The sequence below is a fragment of the Eupeodes corollae genome, chromosome 3 (assembly GCF_945859685.1).
Source record: "Eupeodes corollae chromosome 3, idEupCoro1.1, whole genome shotgun sequence".
Classification (NCBI taxonomy): Eukaryota; Metazoa; Arthropoda; class Insecta; order Diptera; family Syrphidae; genus Eupeodes; species Eupeodes corollae.
Window position 1 is genome coordinate 26,271,496 of NC_079149.1, and position 20,021 is coordinate 26,291,516.

At 31.0% G+C, this 20,021-nt stretch overlaps 2 protein-coding genes across 2 annotated transcripts; both read left to right on the plus strand.

Moving 5' to 3' along the window:
- Window positions 1–8,052: 8,052 nt before the first annotated feature.
- LOC129952354 (probable cytochrome P450 4ac1) lies at window positions 8,053–16,563 on the plus strand. The gene is made up of 8 exons (XM_056064904.1): window positions 8,053–8,431; window positions 14,639–14,842; window positions 14,916–14,997; window positions 15,061–15,161; window positions 15,229–15,481; window positions 15,550–15,767; window positions 15,838–16,149; window positions 16,292–16,563. The coding sequence occupies exons 1-8, from the start codon at window positions 8,242–8,244 to the stop codon at window positions 16,450–16,452; spliced, it is 1,521 nt and encodes a 506-aa protein (XP_055920879.1). The 5' UTR covers window positions 8,053–8,241; the 3' UTR covers window positions 16,453–16,563.
- A 790-nt stretch (window positions 16,564–17,353) lies between these two features.
- LOC129952357 (uncharacterized) lies at window positions 17,354–18,940 on the plus strand. Its single transcript, XM_056064907.1, has 3 exons — window positions 17,354–18,313; window positions 18,376–18,587; window positions 18,637–18,940. Exons 1-3 carry the CDS (start codon window positions 18,269–18,271, stop codon window positions 18,830–18,832), a joined length of 453 nt encoding a protein of 150 aa, XP_055920882.1. The 5' UTR covers window positions 17,354–18,268; the 3' UTR covers window positions 18,833–18,940.
- The last annotated feature ends 1,081 nt before the right edge of the window (window positions 18,941–20,021 follow it).

Sequence of the window (20,021 nt, forward strand, 5' to 3'; positions counted from 1 at the left end):
GAAGTTCCTATAAGTGTTCCTGGAGGATGTTGACGAAGCTTTAGAGAGATGCTGATTGTAATTTCTTTCATCAATTTTAGCAGTAACATTTTTGTCCGTTGTGAACCAGGGCCTAGTGACTTACAACTCTCAATCATTCCTGTGTGCGAGTACTGTTTTCAGGAATGGAAGGGACCTACAATTTAAGGCCGAATCCGAACGGCTAATTTGAGAAAGCACTTTTTCATGACAAGAATTACTCTTGAAGGAATTGTCAATTCTTCGCAAGAGGCAGTACCCGCGAAAATTATTTTTTTTTTTTTTAATTAAGGTGGCACAGGCAGGGTTTGAACCCAAGACCTCTTGCATGACAGTCCAACGCACTAACCATCATGCCACGGGTACTACACTGGTACTTGCCACACAACTCGAGTGAATATGGCTTTATTGCAAGAGACATTTCCTGGCCGCGTAATTTCTCATCGTGGCGATAACAACATGCCACCAAGATCATGCCATTTGATATTGCAGTACTTTTTATGTAATAGGCTTATCACACCAAGTCCAAAACCCGGTTGTCGCGAAACTATCGGTTTTCAGCGAAAACCTACACCAAAAATTCAAGTTTTCGCATACATTTTTGGTAAACCACAAGTCTTATATAAAACCTCTCGAAAACTAGTAGCAATTCAAAGTTGAACTGAACAAACAAACCTTTCGCAACATTTAGCGCTCAAATTAATGTAAACAAAACAGCTGATTGTTGCTGTCAAAACAAATATTTCATTTTGAAATAAATTTGGTCGTGGTAAGTACCTAATATTATTTATACAATTTCCTTACAAAATAAGAATTATTTCTTTTTGTATTTTATTTACAGAATATGAAAGAGAAATAAAATGCACGACTGGGTCGCACGAACTTGCTCCTGTATGCTGAGAGTATGTTTAAAAAAGTACTTATATAAGATTTAAAAATATACCTGTAAATTAAGTTTGTCTTCAAAGATATAAATGCCATTATGTACAATTGTACATAATGAAAACCATAGTACTCTCATGAGCAGAAACTTTTAGGGCGACCAGATGCCGAGTCGTTGGCGTGGCGTTAGTATCGAAAGTGGAGAAATTCAGCGGGAGCGAGAGAAAAATATTATTTCCATTCCCATAAGCAGCCAGCAGAAAAAGGGAGATAATTAATTTTCGACCCAAAAAGTCTACACAATTTCCTTCATTCTACTTGAGTCTATCCTTGTATATATTTTCACATAAAGAGCTTCCATATGAAGGTTGATGAATTTGTTTTTGTTTTATTTATATCAATGCACTTTATATAAAAAACAAAATGGCTTAATATTGTATCTAATAAGGGGATGAAACAAACTTTTGCATGCTTAAGTCAGCTGTTTAGGATCTTTTACCGATATTTGTTTTTATTTACATTCATAAGTCTTGTTTTACTTGTGTACGATCTTTGTATATCAAAAATGGTTTCTTACCTATAAAGCTACAATGCGATTCATATAGATTGAACTTGTTCCTTAAAAGCTTTTTTCCTTTAGATAGCTTTATTGTAATTTCATATTAGAAGAACCGGGATGGATAATAAATAAGATAAGAAAGAGGCAGACCATGAATGTTTAAATTGCAAGGCGATCGCCTATTGGTTGTGTAGTTAGGTAGCAGGTAGATGTCTAAAACGACCATAGAATAGTTCACTTGGCGTGCTTAGCTTTATGCAGATAGATAGATAAGGACATGTTTATGATGATAATGAAGGAATGTTATTGGTGGCTAGAAGGTACATACTACATTCCTTCTTAGGTTTTCAGCGCAAACATGGAGTTATTACGTTCAGTCTATTTTTTTCACTAAAGTTTTAAAAAACAAGCATACGAACAAGTACAAGAAATTGCTATTTATATGTTGTTTACAGTCAGGCTCTTGTGCGTTTTGAATTTTAGTTAAGAAGTGACACGTAAGCAGTAGTTGTAGAAGTTGTACGTAATACCTTTATAAATAGGTACAATGTGTATGCGTTGAAAAAGTGATTCTAATAGAAAATACATATACTCTCTTTGGCCAGTTTCTTTAACTTGTAGGTACTAAGTATTTATTTTTTACTTGCGACATATAGGAACTATATGGCAAGTTTTGCATTCGTGCAAAATTTCGAACTCGAGATTTTAATCAAACTTGATATTACGATGGTAGAGAAGTCGAAAAAAGTGGGTCCCGCGATTCCGTCCGGTCGGTTTTGTCTGTCTGTCCACGCTCCTACAGCCTAAACCATTGGGTAGATTGAGTTCAAACTTGGAAGTTAAGGTTTTAAGCAGATTCGCGTTAGGCGTTTTTTAATTTTTTTTTTAAGATCAAAACTAACAGTGGCCACCATACAATTTTTTTGGTCAAAAAACGAAAATTCGAATTTTCTCAAAAACAAACCGATAGATTTTCTTTATATTTTCTCTAAAATTTTATTTTTTAACTTGGCTTCTTTTAATAAGAAAAACAAATTTTTGTATTGCTCAGGAAAGGTACCGTTCATAGAACCGTTATTTTCTTTTTTAATTTTCGCAGCAACTTATAAACCGATTTCAATAATTTTTTTTCTGAATATGCTCTTATATTGCTTTAACAATATTTGATTATCAAAAGTGCAATTTTTTATTGTTTGGATTTTTAAAAAAATATTGAATTTAATTTTTTCATAATTCGATATCTCAAAAACAGGTCAACATTTTATTACGAAATTGAAACGTATGGCGTATATTAACAATCTCTAAACAATTGCGTACCCCAAATATTTTTAGAACAAAATTGAAAAATTTTATTTATAAAAAATTAATTTAAAAAAAAACCGCTCTAACGATTTTCAAAAAAATAATTTAAAAAATCAACGGTTTTTTTATTTATAAAATGGCATTTAAATTTTTGAAGACAAACTTATTTTTCGGGCGAAATTTTTAATCTTAAAATAGTTTTTTTTATATTTTAACTGTGTATGAGCCCGAAAGAGCGCATTACTTTAACAAAATTGTAATTACATTCCTAGCTTTTATCTAAATTAGTGCATTTAGGACATATTTATGTATTTTTATAACTAAAATTATTGTAAACACCAACGATATGGCCGCTCATGTAGCTCAACTGTATCGGATATGATATATTTAATGAAAATCTATTTTAAAGTGTCTATCAAGAAGTATTATCTTGGTAACTTTGTATATGTGATTTTAAAATATTATTCCTTACGAATAAGGTTGTTTCACACATGATTTACTTGCTTCGCCTATATAAAAGAACAAATACTTCGTACAAGTTAAAGAAACGGGCCAGAAAGAGTACCTATATGTATTTTCTATTAGAATCACTTTTTCAACGTATATGCATTAGACCTATTTATAAAGGTATTACGTACAACTTCTACAACTACTGGTTATGTGTCACTTCATAACTAAAATCCAAAGCGCACAAGAGCCTGACTGTAAACAACAAATGAATAGCAATTTCTTGTACCTGTTCGTATGCTTGTTTTTTAAAACTTTAGTGAAAAAAATAGACTGAACGTAATAACTCCATGTTTGCGCTGAAAACTTAAGAAGGAATGTAGTATGTACCTTCTAGTCACCAATAACACTCCTTCATTATCATCATAAACATGTCCTTATCTATCTATCTGCATAAAGCTAAGCACGCCAAGTGAACTATTCTATGGTCGTTTTGGACATCTATCTGCTACCTAACTACACAACCAATAGGCGATCGCCTTACAATTTAAACATTCATGGTCTGCCTCTTTTTTATCTTATTTATTTTCCATCCTGGTTCCTCTAATATGAAGTTACAATAAAGCTTTGAAGGAACGAGTTGAATCGCATCGTAGCTTTATACATAATAGACACCATTTTGCATATACAAAGATCGTACCCAAATAAAAGCAGACTTATGAATGTAAATAAAAACAAATATCGGTAAAAGATCCTAAACAGCTGACGTAAGCATCTTTCATCCCCTTATTAGATACAATATTAAGCCATTTTGTTTTACTTGTTTTCCAAAAACAAAAACAAATTTCATCAACTTTCATATGGAAGCTCTTTATGTGAAAACATATAGAAGGATTGACTCAAATAGAATGAAGGAAATTGTGTAGACTTTTAGGTCGAAAAATAACTATCTCCCTTATTCTGCTGGCTGCTTAAGGGAATGGAAATAATATTTTTCTCTCGCTCCCGCTGAATTTCTCCACTTTCGATACTAACGCCACGCCAACGACTCGGCATCTGGTCGCCCTAAAAGGTTCTGCTCATGAGAGTACTATGGTTTTCATATACAAAGATCGTGCGGTTTATTTTGACAAATCCAATGGCATTTATATCTTTGAAGACAAACTTATTTTACACGTATATTTTTAAATCTTATATAAGTACTTTTTTAAACAGACTCTTAGCATACAGGAGCAAGTTCGTGCGACCCAGTCGTGCATTTTATTTATATAGGCGAAGGCCAGTAAATCATGTGTGAAACAACCATACATACAAAGTTACCAAGATAATACTTCTTGATAGACTCTTTAAAATAGATTGTTGATTAAATATATCATATAAATGTGTACCAAATGCATTAATTTGGGTTCATGCACAGTTAAAATAATTTAAAAAATAATATTTTAAGATTCAAAATTTTACCAGAAAAATAAGTTTGTCTTCAAAAATTTAAATGTCATTTTATAAATAAAAAAACCTTTGATTTTTCAAATTTTTATTTTGAAAATCGTTAGAGCGGTTTTTTTCTAAATTAATTTTTTATATATAAAATTTTCCAATTTTGTTCTAAAAATATTTTTGGAATGCAATTGTTTAGTGATTGTAAATATACGTCTTACGTTTGAATTTCGTAAAAAATTATTGACCCGTTTTTGAGATATAGAGTTTTGAAAAATAAAAATTCAATATTTTTTAAAAAATCCAAAAAATAAAAAATTGCATTTTTGTTAATCAAATATTGTTAAGGCAATATAGGAGCTTATTCAGAAAAAAAATTATTAAAAACAGTTCATAATTCGCTGAGAAAATTAGAAAACAAAATAACGGTTCTATGAGCGGTACCTTTCCTGAGCAATACAAAAATATAGTTTTCTTATAAAAAGAAGCCAAGTTAAAAAATAAAATTTTAGAGAAAATTAAAAAAAAATCTATCGGTTTGTTTTTGAGAAAATTCGAATTTTCAGTTTTTGACCAAAAAAATTGTATGGGGGCCACTGTTAGTTTTGATCTTAAAAAAAAAATGAAAAAAACGCCTGACGTGAATCTGCTCAAAACCTTAACTTCCAAGTTTGAACTCAATCGACCCAATGGTTTAGGCTGTAGGAGCGTGGACAGACAGACAAAACCGACCGGACGGAATCGCGGGACCCACTTTTTTCGACTTCTCTACCATCGTAATATCATGTTTGATTAAAATCTCGAGTTCGAAATTTTGCACGAATGCAAAGCTTGCCATATAGTTCCTATATGTCGCAAGTAAAAAATATTGTTTTCAACATTCGATAAAATTAAAAAAAAAAGAGGCTGGGATGCGACCCACACTGATAACTTCCCATCATGTCTGTCGATTTGTCTTGCTTAAAAGTTTGTATATATGTTTTCGTATCAATTTTTACCAAATTTGCGTACTATTTTTGATTTTATTCTTTATGAAAAAACGGACTGTTGGATTTTTATATAAAAATTACTGAATATTGAAAACAATATTTTCTCTGAAATAAAATAAGTTTGAAGCCAATATTTTGAATTTTTGAAAAGCTATTTGAGTTTTAGTATTGTTTTTTTTAGAGTTTTATTTTTTGTAAAAAAACCGTCAATTCGATTTTCTTCAAAATTCTATCGAATGTTGAAAACAATATTTTCTATAAGATAAAATTAGTTTGTAGCCAATATTTTATAGATTTGAAAAGATATTTGAGTCGAAAATCAATTTTTACCAACTTTTGTTAAATTTTTTTTTTAGGTATTTAATTTTTTGTACAAAAACTATCAATTCGATTTTTTTCAAAATTTTACTAAATGTTAACAACAATAATTTTTGAAAGATAAAAGTAGTTAAAAGCCAATATCTACAATTTTTGAAAATATATTTGAGTCGAAAATCAATTTTTACCAACTTTTATAAATTTTTTTTAAGGTTTTTATTTTTTGTAAAAAAACTGTCAATTCGATTTTTCTCAAAATTTTATTGAATGTTGAAAACAATATTTTTTATTAGATGAAATAAGCTTGAAGCCTAAATTTCAAGTTTTTGAAAAGATATTTGAATCGATATTCAATTTTTACCAACTTTGAGTAATGTTTTTTTTTAGATTTTTATTTTTTATAAAAAAAACTGTCAATTAGATTTTTCTCAAAATTTTATCAGATATCAAAAACATTATTATTCGTTGCACACAATTGTTTTGGAGATGAAATCATATTTCAGTCGTAAAATTTTGGAGGTGACAAATTTTTTTTTTCAGTTTTATTGATTTATAAAAAAAACCGTTATATTGATTTTTTTCAAAAAATATACTTGTTTGGTATCACGTTACAATATATTATATAAAATTTAATTCAAGTCTCTAGCGTTTTTGGTTCGTAAGATATTTAACCAAAATTTTCACCTTTTTTTCAAACTGCTATGGTAAAAAAACCACCCACGCAATTTTCTTTAGAGCCCTTTCTGCATCTTTCTGCCTTATTATCTGTATAACAAAATTTATTTGAAGTCGATATCTCTTCTGGTTCTTGAGCTATGGACGACGAAAAAAACGTCGCGAACGTACGGACGTACGGACGTACGTACACACGCACGCACAGACATCTTTCTAAAAATCTTTTATTTCGACTCTAGGGACCTTGAAACGTCGAGAAATGTCAAAATTTTCAATTTGACAAATCGGACCCATTACAATAACTTCCTATGGGAAGTTAAAAAAAACAAATTGAAAGTTTTTTTACAAAAAATAAAACTCTAAAAAAATAAATACTAAAACTTGGTAAACATTTACTTTCGACTCAAATAGCTTTTCAAAAATTAAAAATATTGGCTTCAAACTTATTTTATTTCAGTTTTTGTAGTTTTGAATACTAAACAAACTTTTATGCACAGTAGTAGGTTTACATCATAGAAGAAGAACTATCTAAAAAATATTGTTTTCGATCCAACAATCCGTTTTATCATAAAAGTATAGGACGCAAATTTGGTAAAAATTGATACGAGTACATATAGACAAACTTTTAAGCAAGACAAATCGACAGACGGGATGGGAAGTTATCAGTGTGGGTCGCATCCCATCCTCATTTTATTTTTGCTCTTGGGCCACTTTTGTCCCCACAGCCCCAAATGTCAGTTCGCTTTTAAAATAAAACAATGACATAGCGAATAAAAGCCTTTAAAGATTTTACTTTCTTTTCATGCAAAAAAAATCATAAAAATGTTATTAACAGAGAACAATCTCGGGTTTATGTACTCGTATACAATGTTCTAGGTATAAACGTCTGAGACATGACCAAATTTTCCAAAAACAATAAAAATACACCCTGCTCCTCAAAAATATCGTAACTTACTTCGCATACCAATTAGGGGCTCATCCTATTCAACTTAAAAGGCATGTGGACCTACTGACGTATACATGGAGCATTTTAAATCGGCAGGTAAAACAATATGAAAGAACTCAATTATAAATTATTTCTTAAACAAAGAACATTTGACATTCCAAAACGCCAAAAAACAAAGTCAGGTATGCTGGTTTTTGACATTCGAAAATTGCATTGACGTATAGATGACAAGTGTTCCTCTCTATCAAAAACTCAAGTGTCAGATTAAAAGAACGCAATATAATTACTGCCTTTATTACTTCATATTCACTTAAGTCTACCTACCATATAATTTACAAAACACTGATCCATAATAAATATATTTTTAATGCCCAACGATGATGATGGCATTTTATTTTAATATAAATTTATAAATTATCTGTATCTACTCGTATAATGTTTCTACGAGCCAAATGACTCGAATTGAATAATTCAAGTTTTTACTTCAGTTACAGTTTCAGTCTTTCGTCGGATCTCACCCTTAGCAGAAGCCCACACTCATTTTCTGAGTGGCAGTGTTCAGTTTATAAATTTTCAGTACGATTTCAATGGTTTTCGAATCAAGTAGTTTTGGTTTTCGCGTCGTTCGTTGCAGTTGGTTGGAATTAAATTGTTAACCGAAAAACACTATGTTAGCTTTGATTGGGCTAATTTTCCTATTTGGAATCTTTATTTATCGTCTGAATAAAGATTATTCTATTTTGGCACTGTGCAAAAGAATCAAACGGGTCGATGGAGGTGATTTGAACGAGCTCTATCCCATAATACCGGGGAAGACTATTTTCGGCAACAATTTCGATATTGTTCATTTGACTGCAGGTTTGTGTGTTTCCTATTAAATAAAAATAATGAGTGTTTTTGTTCCTTTATTAGATGTTTTCGAAATTGCTTTTTAATGCAAATCGAACGAGTAATTACTTGTGCACAACTTGTTGAATTAGAAAACAATTAATTAGAAATACTGTTTATTAATTCGTGTCTGTGATACTCGGCCAAGGTTTTACTTTCTATATAAACAATAACATAGCATTCTTATGATGTCGTATAAATCTTTAAATAATAACCGACTTGCGCACTTAAAAGCGGGACTATAAGAATACACGATAAACAAGATTCGGTAAAGGGGGTTTCTCGGTTCGGGGTTATCATATTTTATCACAAACAAAAATGCATTTATTATTTTTTTTTAAAAAGAAGAAACAATAAATTAATTCTCGCTTCAACAAAGATGATTATATAGACCGTTATCTACAAGTGCATTATCATGTTCGGACATTGTTTTGAAATAAAAAGTGGTCATGTAAACGAAGTCTTATGAATTATTATGATCGAGTTATGAACCTTGACTTTGAAGAAATAATGTGATTTTATTATGTTGTTATTTTATTATTAAATGTTTGTTACGTGCAACAATAACTTTTGAATGTGGCATGTTTAAGCATTTATCGAAACATGAATAAAAGTTACTATTTCTATTCGTTAGGTTTTAGGCTAGTTTAAAGCACTTTGTCTGTAGTAAATTACAAAATTAGGATAAGGAAGTATAATTAGATTTAAATTGATAGTTGATAAGTATAAAAGTTTAGCACTTGATAATTTAATCTAACAGGAATTATTTAGAGTTTTGATGATGTTGAATGAGGCAGACGGTTGTGAATGTTATGTACTTGAATACTTATAGTAAAACAAAATCTTAAATACTTATTTAAATTACATTTGTTAAAATAATAAGAATATTAATTTTTATGAAATGTTTAAGCTCTTTAAGTTCTTAGTTCTTATTCTTCGTTAGCCACGTGGCGTCTGAATTAATGTCCTTTTATTCGAAGGTTTTACATGAGATCTTTTTTGTTTAGTTCTGTTCGATTGTTAGTTTTGTTCATACACTACATGACATGAATTGACATGACAGTGAACAATAGGAAAGTTGTTGATTACATTTTAGAACACAGATTTCTTATTTTTTCAAAGGCCAAGTTTTAATCTGAGTAGGACTGTCTTGCCGGAATCTTTTTATCAATTCCAATTAATTAATGTTCACTGGTATTGTTCTCAAATTAGGTGATTGGATTCGACATTAAAACAGTAGACTCCCTGCATCCCTTACATTTTAATTCGCACCTTATTTATTAACTTATTTAAGAACTATCAATTGATATTTGAGATTGACTTTGACACTTAAAATAAAGGTGATTAAATTTAGCGACACCCACGCCATCATAGTTGACAAATGGAGTTTCCTTAGAAAATATCGATAACTTGTATGTAAATAACGAGTATTAAAATAGTCCACCATTATGTCAAATTAATAGAAGGTTCTGAATGCCTTGGAAGTGTTAGATGTTTTGGCAATGGGTAGGTTCAGACAGCACAAGGGACTTCATTTGCAATAAACTACATTCTTTGAACGTACATTTTGACCAAGGCAGCTAGTTAGTTTATTAAGTGACATAAATTATAAACTTTAAGAACTATCAATTGGTATTTGAAATTGACTTTGACATTTACAATGAAAGGTGATTAAATTTAGCGACGCCCATGTCATCATAGTTGACAAATGGAGTTTCCTTAGAAAATATCGATAACATGTATGTAAATAACGAGTATTGAAACAGTACACCATTATGTCAAATTAATAGAGGGTCCTGAATGCCTTGGAATTGTTGAATGTTTTGGCAATGGGTAGGTTCAGACAACTTAAGGGACTTTATTCTTTGAACTTACATTAATTATAAACTTGGAACTTCACTAACCTATACCTTCAGTTCATCGTACAAAAACTGTCAAAAACATTATTGTCTACAAAACACTCCTCAGGCAAGCATCAACTCCTTTACAACTTGCATTTTGTATTGTTAAGAAATACTACTTACTTTTTTCCAATTTTACAAGGATTACTTTATACAAATCGTTAAATGGAACTGTGCAAAAAATAAATATTAAAGTTCAACTTTCAGTTCAATGAAAAAACATGATTCATTGTCATTTTGACAATACCCGTGGCATGATGGTTAGTGCGTTGGACTGTCATGCAAGGGGTATTGGGTTCAATCCCTGCCTGATGTGCCACCTTAATTTAAAAAAAAAAATAATTTTCGCGGGTACTGCCTCTTGCGAGGAATTGACAAATCCTTCAAGAGTAATTCTTGTCATGAAAAAGTGCTTTCTCAAACTAGCCATTCGGATTCGGCCTAAAATTGTAGGTCCCTTCCATTCCTGCCAACAGTACTCGCACACAGGAATAGTTCAGAGTTGTAAGTCACTAGGCCCTGGGTCAAAACGGACTGTTGCGCCACTCCATTTGATTTGATTGTCATTTTGACATAAGTTGGCTTAACTTGATAGTTAGGGAGATTTTTCTTGGCTTACTTTCCAATAAAGATACTAGATACTTGCCTTACTTTTAAGTCCCTTATGTCATCTGATCCTGCAAAACGGATTTTATCGAACTTTTCATCATTATTATTTCAAGTGGTGTAGTTGATAGAAAGATAACGATAACTTTTAATTCTATTTATCGATCGCTCAATCCTAAGTTATTTTGACCATTTTATTTCATTTTAAATAAAATATACACAGGGTGTGCCTCTGTATTTTAATTAGACTGCGAAAATCCAGTAAAGAGTTCACAATTATGACGATCCACGGGTAACTTAAAAAATAGTTTATTGACAGATGGAGTCACGACAGTTGGCAAACCTTCAATTGCAAATTCATAGATTCACACCGATTACTGAATCCGATGAGTAGGCTATGGAAGGAGTCAAATGTCAATTTTGATTTTTCTATAATATTTAAAATGTCAAAAACTCCATCTGCATCCATTCGCAACTCATTTGTCAGATTCTGTAATCGCAATGATTATTTTTCGATTTGACGTTTAATGTTTTTCACAGAAGAGAAAAGTGGCTCCAATAACATTAATTTCATTAAAATAATTTTCAATCAACGGGCATCAATATTAAATCATTTAAAAAATAAGATAAATTATGTATCAAAACATAATTCAACTTGTGTTATTTTGTTCTTAAAAACGTAAGCAGTCGCAAGAAAACATCAACTTAAAAAAAAAATTGGTTGTTGTTTTCTTAGGGTTTATTAACACTTTTTGACAATTTACCCTGACTTCCAGGTGGTGTCGAAAGCAACTGATCAGTTGCCAATAATTAGTTGTTCAGAGCTTACTTAATAAAGGTAAAAACTTTAAAATTTAATTGAGGCCCATTAAATGAACAAAAAAGTATAAATATTTTAATTTGTTGTTTGATTTCAATCGTTTTAAAATTGAGTATTTTTATCTTTTTCTGATTTTAAAAACTTAAGCTGAGTATACACAAACTGTTAAAAGTCTCTAATTAGGTAAAAATTGACAATTTTGTATCAATTAAATATTTTCTGTATAGAAATAATTGTATTTTTACACGGAAGACTTTAGAAAACACAACAATTGGTACACAATTTTCTCTATAGATGGCAATAAATATGAACCTTTATTTTAGAAGTGAAATCATTTTCGAATAATTTCTTTTTCGTTATTTTGCCAAAAGGTCACTTCTTATTTTTTTCAATTTTCATAGTTTTCTATTTTCAAAATCTTGTACACTTTTGTTGGTGTTTAAAAAAGATATCATTCAATATCCAATTAGTGGATAATAGTCCAATTATTTGAAAATACAAACAATTAGGTGTTTGACAAGTACAAACAATTGCAAGTGGGAGAATTTTTTGATAGAAAATCTGCCGACGCTAGTCTGTCAATGTTTTGTTTGTCACTTTTGACTTTGACATGATTGATAGAAATTTGGTTAAAATGTTGTACGAGAAATCTGCCAATATTGGACAATCTTTCAATCGTGTATGCTCAACTTAGGATCTGAACATTTAATACGAGATCAAAAAAAAGAGGCTGAGATGCGACCCACACTGATAACTTCCCATCCCGTCTGTCGATTTGTCTTGCTTAAAAGTTTGTACTCGTATCAAATTTTACGTACTTTTTTTTGTAGGTTTTATTTTTTATGAAAAAACGAATTTTTATATTAAAATTACTGAATATCGAAAACATTATTTTCTGTGAAATAAAATAAGTTTGAAGACAATATTTTTAATTTTTGAAAAGCTATTTGAGTCGAAAGTAAATTTTTACCAAGTTTTAGTATTGTTTTTTTTTTAGAGTTTTATTTTTTGTACTAAAACTGTCAATTCGATTTTTTTCAAAATTTTATCGAATGTTGAAAACAATATTTCTTTTAAGATAAAATTAGTTTAAAGCCAATATTTCAAATTTTTGCAAAGATATTTGAGTCGAAAATCAATTTTTACCAAATTTTGTTAATTTTTTTTAGGTTTTTATTTTTTGTAAAAAAAACTGTCACTTCGATTTTTCTCAACATTTTCAGAATATTGAAAACAATATTTCTTATAAGATAAAATACGTTTGAAGCCTAAATTTTAAGCTTTTGAGAAGATATTTGAATCGATATTCAATTTTTACCACTTTTGAGTAATGTTTTGTTTAGATTTTTATTTTTTATAAAAAAAAAAACTGTCAATTCTATTTTTCTAAAAATTGTATCAGATGTTAAAAACATTATTCTTCGTTGCACAAAATTGTTTTGAAGATGAAATCATATTTTAGTCGTTAAATTTTGGAGGTGACAAATTTTTTTTTCAGTTTTTTTTTGATTTATAAAAAACCGTTAAATGGATTTTTTTCAAAAAATAAACTTCTTTGATATCACGTTACAGTATAAATAAATATAAATTTAATTCAAGTCTTTAGCGTGTTCGGTTCGTAAGATATTTAGGGTTAACCAAAATTTCTTGAGATCCTTTCTGCATCTTTCTGTATAACAAAATTTATTTGAAATCGATATCTCTTCTGGTTCTTGAGCTATGGACGAACGTACGTACACACGCACGCACAGACATCTTTCTAAAAATCTTTTATTTCGACTCTAGGGACCGTAAAACGTCGAGAAATGTCAAAATTTTCAATTTGACAAATCGGACCCATTACAATAACTTCATATGGGAAGTTAATAAAACAAATTATTTCATCGAATAGAACGTGAAAATTGCCTTAACTTATTTTACCAATGGAAAATTCCAGCAGAAAAACAAACGAATTAAACTAAACTAAAGCCATCTTACTTTTTATGACAGCTGGGTAGTAATCGTAGGTCAGAATCCTAAGGAACTATACTGAACACATGTTAACTACTCTCTGACACTTGCTCCACCGGCAAGAAATTAAACTCACCCATATTGCTAAATTTAATTCAAAGTTTACCAATGGAAAATCCTAATGTAACAATTAACTTTCGGTTATGTTTCACCTACTTTCCTATACTCGGCCTTAACCTTTTTAAGCTAATCAATCCTAACTAGGAATTAATTAGAAATTAAATTTATTCTTTCAGATCTCGTAGATATACGCAATAATTTGCTTTTTAATGAATCAACCGTTCTCTAAAAAATAATTTTATTCCGAATGCGTACAAAATGTATGTATCTACACGCAAATTATACGTCATGATTGCTTGTTCATAATTTAGAGTTTTTTTGTTGATGAACACTTGTGGACAGATAAAAGTCATTAACCTCATGCGTCTCGTTTGGATTAATATAAACGCGTCTACATAGTGTAGATTTTGTTTGTTACAGATAATTTAACTACAAAAGGTAATTAGTAAGCCTATAAAGTTATTCACTTAATATATTTTTGTCAAAAGGTTAGTTTATACAAAGAGTTTGTTTATAAAAGTTAATTTAATGTCTAAAGCTCAATTAAAAGTTAAACCTCTGAACTGAGCAAAATTACTTTAAAAAAAATATTATTATAAATGTTGGTCAAGTTAATGTCATAAAATTAATAAAAGCATTGAGTTATTGTAACAAATATGGATTCATTTCGTTTTCCAAGGCAGAACGATGTTTTTGAATGAAGAGGGCGCTTCATTTTAAATTTCTTATAACGCCATCTAAAAAATTTGTCGATTTTTTAATATTCATTATTATTTTCAGAGGGCGCTTTCAAATACATTACAGACTGTGTCAAATATGCCAGAGGTAAAAGTTTTATTTGGATGTTTTTGGAAAGTTCAGTGTACAATGTTTGTACAGCTGAAGATGCTGAAAATGTTTTAAACAGTCAAGCATTACTCAAAAAAGGTGTAGTCTACACATTGCTGAGTACATTCCTTGGAGATGGTCTTCTTATCAGCACAGGTAAAACTTTTAAATTTCTTTTTATTGAAAATAAATGTACAACACTAATCAAAACCACATTGCACAATTTTAGATAAAAAGTGGCATGGACGAAGAAAACTTTTGACACCAGCCTTCCATTTTAATGTCTTACAATCTTTTATAGAAATTTTCAAGTAGGTTACAAAAAAATAATGGCTACAATAACTTTATTCCACTCACATTTCAATTTTTTAAAGGGAAGAAAGTCAGAAATTCCTGAAAATTTTGGAGACCAATGTTGACAAAGAGCTTTCTTTGGTTAATGTAATCCCCAGATTCACTCTCAACACTGTTTGTGGTAATTTTAAAACAATTTTGTATGCTTTTTAAATATTCTGCATTTTTATATATATTTTTTTTTATAGAAACCGCTATGGGAGTGAAATTAGACAATTTAAGTGAAGGTGATGAATATCGAAATCATATATCTGAGCTTGAAACCCGATTAATTAAAAGGACTTTTAATCCATTGTATTACTATGATTGGATTTATAAAACCTTTGGAGACTACGAAGAGTATTCGAAACACTTAAAAATAGTTCATAATTTTACTACGTCTGTAGTGAATAAGAAACGTGAAGAATTTCGAAAAACAACTGCACTTGATAATTACGAAAGGTAATCATGGTTGAAAAAAAATGTTCTACTGTTTTATGCTAAATGTCAAAAATCCTTAAATTCTTAAGTGATGATATAGGTAAAAAGAAGCGATATGCAATGTTGGATACACTACTCGATTCAGAACTGAAAGATCTTATCGACCATAAGGGAATTTGTGAAGAAGTCGATACTTTTATGTTCGAAGGTTATGACACGACATCAACTTGTCTTATATTTTCACTCATGAACATTGCTATTAACAAAGACATCCAAGAGAAATGTTATGCTGAAGTTAGCCAGTTGGGTAAGGCTTTATATAACTTATATAAATATAAGGTTAAATTGTTTGACTTATTTTCCCTTCTCACTTTCAGATGATCTCCAATCGTTAAATGTTTTTGATTTCAACAAAATGGAATATCTTGAATGTGTAATTAAAGAAACCCTACGTCTGTATCCATCTGTACCTTTTATTACACGAGAAAGTGTAGAAGAGACCATCATAAATGGAATTATCTTACCAAAAAGTGCTCAAATAAATATTTTTCCTTTCCACATACACCGTGATCCAAGGCATTTTCCTGATCCATTGAAATTTGATCCAAATAGATTCTTGCCACAAAACACCACAAATCGCCATCCATATGCATTTATACCTTTTAGTGCTGGTCCCCGAAATTGTATTGGTAAGAAATAATAATCATGACATTTACATTCTGACATATCGTTTTGACAGACGCAACTCTGTCATCGAAACGATGTCGTTTTTAAATTTCATTGGATCAATGGATTTGATCTCTTTTGATTTGTTTCTTTTCTTTTAAACAGGACAAAAGTTTGCAATGCTGGAAATAAAAGTGTTGCTTGCCAATATAATTAAACAATATGAACTACTTCCTGTGACAAGAGAAAATGATATAGTTTTCGAAAATGGAATAGTTCTTCGAACAAAACAAGATGTTAAAATAAAAGTTAAAAGGCGAAATTGATATAAAAACTTCAGAATTAATTTTTGTTTGTACAGGCAAGAGGATTTTATTTAGAAAGTACAAAAATATTTAAACCAAAATGTATTTACAATAAAAGTTTGATAAAATTTATTACACTATGTTTAATATGCTCAATTTTTGTTTGGATAAAGTTTAAGTTGCACATCTGCGTTTCATATCGAGTCTAATAATAAACGGTGATTTTTTAAGAGCTTGAGAACTTTAAAAAAAAAAAAACGCATAAAATTTGCAAAATCTCATCGATTCTTTATTTGAAACGTTAGATTTGTCCATGACATTTACTTTTTGAAGATAATTTCATTTAAATGTTGACCGCGGGTGCGTCTTAGGTGGTCCATTCGGAAAGTCCAATTTTGGGTAACTTTTTCGAGCATTTCGGCCGGAATAGCCCGAATTTCTTCGGAAATGTTGTCTTCCAAAGCTTTAATAGTTGCTGGCTTATTTGTGTAGACTTTAGACTTGACGTAGCCTCACAAAAAATAGTCTAAAGGCGTCAAATCGCATGATCTTGGTGGCCAACTTACCGTTCCATTCCTTGAGATGAATTGTTCTCCGAAGTTTTCCCTCAAAATGGCCATAGAATCGCGAGCTGTGTGGCATGTAGCGCCATCTTGTTGAAACCACATGTCAACCAAGTTCAGTTCTTCGATAAAGTTTGTTAGCATTGAATGATAGCGATCGCCATTCACCGTAACGTTGCGTCCAACAGCATCTTTGAAAAAATACGGTCCAATTATTCCACCAGCGTACAAACCACACCAAACAGTGCATTTTTCGGGATGCATGGGCAGTTCTTGAACGGCTTTTGGTTGCTCTTCACTCAAAATGCAGCAATTTTGCTTATTTACGTAGCCATTCAACCAGAAATGAGCCTCATCGCTGAACAAAATTTGTCGATAAAAAAGCGGATTTTCTGCCAACTTTTCTAGGGCCCATTCACTGAAAAATCGACGTTGTGGCAGATCGTTCGGCTTCAGTTCTTGCACGAGCTGTATTTTATACGGTTTTACACCAAGATCTTTGCGTAAAATCTTCCATGTGGTCGAATAACACAAACACAAACCTAATTGCTGCGAACGGCGACGAATCGACATTTCACGGTCTTCAGCAACACTCTCAGAAACAGACGCAATATTCTCTTCTGTACGCACTGTACGCATTCGTGTGGTTGGTTTAATGTCCAATAAAGTAAACTGAGTGCAAAACTTGGTCACAATCGCACTAATTGTTTGCTCACTTGGTCGATTATGTAGACCATAAATCGGACGTAAAGCGCGAAACACATTTCGAACCGAACACTGATTTTGGTAATAAAATTCAATGATTTGCAAGCATTGCTCGTTAGTAAGTCTATTCATGATGAAATGTCAAAGCATACTGAGCATCTTTCTCTTTGACACCATGTCTGAAATCCCGCGTGATCTGTCAAATACTAATGCATGAAAATCCTAACCTCAAAAAAATCACCCTTTAGAACCTGAAAAAAAGCAATGTGGATACAATACATTTCCTATCACACATATTTTTGACAGTTATGTTGATAAACAAAAAAAAAATCAAGTTGATGCCAGAAATCAATAAATAGCAAAACTTCATGACAATTTGACACTTTGAAAAATATTCAACCTCATTTTATATTTAGAGATATTTTAATTAAAACACAAAACATCATGTTTTGTCTAAGATGTCGTTTACGATTTATTTTTAATAACTCAGAAACAAAATCAGTAATTTGTTTTTCAAAAATTAAAATTTTTAATTTTCAAATGTCATCTCAAGAAATTACTAACACAAAATGATTCGGAAAACATGGCACAAGCAAACGCATCGTCGAAAAATTGTAAGCAAATACTCATTATTTAATACGCGAATACTCTATTGATGTAATTATTATATTTTCAGTGGAAAACTTATTCTCTAACGGATAAAATTTGGTACTACATGAAACCATTTGTCGTACATCTTTTAATGGTTTGGTTAGAACCTTTGCCGGTGCCTACGTTTTTAAAAGCCATATATTCAGCATGCCTGATTGTTTTTATACTATTTCCGGTTATTTACCCTACTGCAATTATTTTGGCTTACTACTGGGTGTTTCAGTTTATTGGTGAAAGGTATGATAGTGAGTCTTTTCCTGCCAAATATAACGATTTAATTTTTTAGAGATTTTGGTATAATATTTCCGAAAATCTTGGACTTCCGTGGATATGTTAATAAAGTAATCAATACTGATCCATCTGGGGAATATGGAGAAGCTGTACATTACTATTGCGAACAATTAAAAGTAATGGCTGCAACAATTGCTTCATTGGTTGATTATGTACGCTTGGCATCAAGTGCGATATTGGGTATCGGATAGAGAGAGATATATATTAAGTAAATGATATCGAAGTCTACTTTTGAGAATTTATATTTTAGTTTTCTTGTGAAATCAATAAGATATCGAGATGTGATTTAAATTACTCCAGACATTCCTTGTTATTTCCAGACCTCCCTTGCAACTCCAGACCTCCCTTGCAACCTCCAGACCTCCCTTGCAACCTCCATATCTCCCATGATACCTCCAGACTTACCTGATATTTCCAGACCTCCCTTGAAATCTCTACACCTCCCTTGAAATCTGCAGACCTCCCTTGATATTTCCAGACCGCCTTTGATATTTCCAGACCTCCCTTGATATTTCCAGACTACCCTTGAAAACTTCAGACGTCCCTTGATTTTTCTAGACCTCCCTTGAAATCTCCAGACCTCCCTTGAAATCTCTAAATCTCCCATGAAATCTCCAGACCTCAATTGAAATCTCCAGACCTCCCTTGATTTTTCTACATCCTGGCCTCACTTGATATTTCAAATCTTTTGGGGCGACTTTCCATTACCGCAGCACGAATTTCCTTCTGATTTTTTTTACAGTTAAGTAGAGGTCTCAATTAAACATGTTTTAAATATTAAGGCGAGGCAACACCTTTAAGTCACAAAAAATATATATTTTCTTTTTCGGACTTAAGCCTACTTTTTTGTATTTAATTTTGTGAGCTTAGGCTTAGGTTTTAGAACAAGTTTTTTTTTGAATTGATAGCGCGGTGCAGCGTACTAACAACTAGGTATGCAACCCCCTGCTTAAAATCACTCTATGATTTGGGGTGGGTGCGAGTTTGGGTATATGCAAAGTACTTTTTGCAATTTCAACACTTAAATCAAAGAAATCCCCAAAAGAAAAAAAACAAGTATGGCAAAACTGAACAAAAACAGTTAAGAAATGTCAAAATCAACCATTTTTGCGTGTTTTGTATGTAAAAAAGTGACCTTTGAAAATTAATTTAAAATAAAAACATAGGCTGGGATGCGACCCACACTGATAACTTCCCATCCCGTCTGTCGATTGGTCTTGCTTAAAAGTTTGTATATATGTTTTCGTATCAATTTTTACCAAATTTTGTATGACAAAACGGACTGTTGGATTTTTATATAAAAAATTACTGAATATCGAAAACAATGTTTTCTGTGAAATAAAATAAGTTTGAAGCCAATATTTTTAATTTTTGAAAAGC

Bases quoted from the DNA above. Each gene is read 5' to 3' on its own strand.
- LOC129952354 (XM_056064904.1), top strand. From the start codon at position 8,242: ATGTTAGCTTTGATTGGGCTAATTTTCCTATTTGGAATCTTTATTTAT. The intron at 14,843-14,915 runs GTAAAACTTTTA...GCACAATTTTAG, and splicing joins TGGTCTTCTTATCAGCACAG to ATAAAAAGTGGCATGGACGA. The intron at 14,998-15,060 runs GTAGGTTACAAA...AATTTTTTAAAG, and splicing joins TCTTTTATAGAAATTTTCAA to GGAAGAAAGTCAGAAATTCC.
- LOC129952357 (XM_056064907.1), top strand. From the start codon at position 18,269: ATGATTCGGAAAACATGGCACAAGCAAACGCATCGTCGAAAAATT. The intron at 18,314-18,375 runs GTAAGCAAATAC...TTATATTTTCAG, and splicing joins AAACGCATCGTCGAAAAATT to TGGAAAACTTATTCTCTAAC. The intron at 18,588-18,636 runs GTATGATAGTGA...TTAATTTTTTAG, and splicing joins TTTCAGTTTATTGGTGAAAG to AGATTTTGGTATAATATTTC.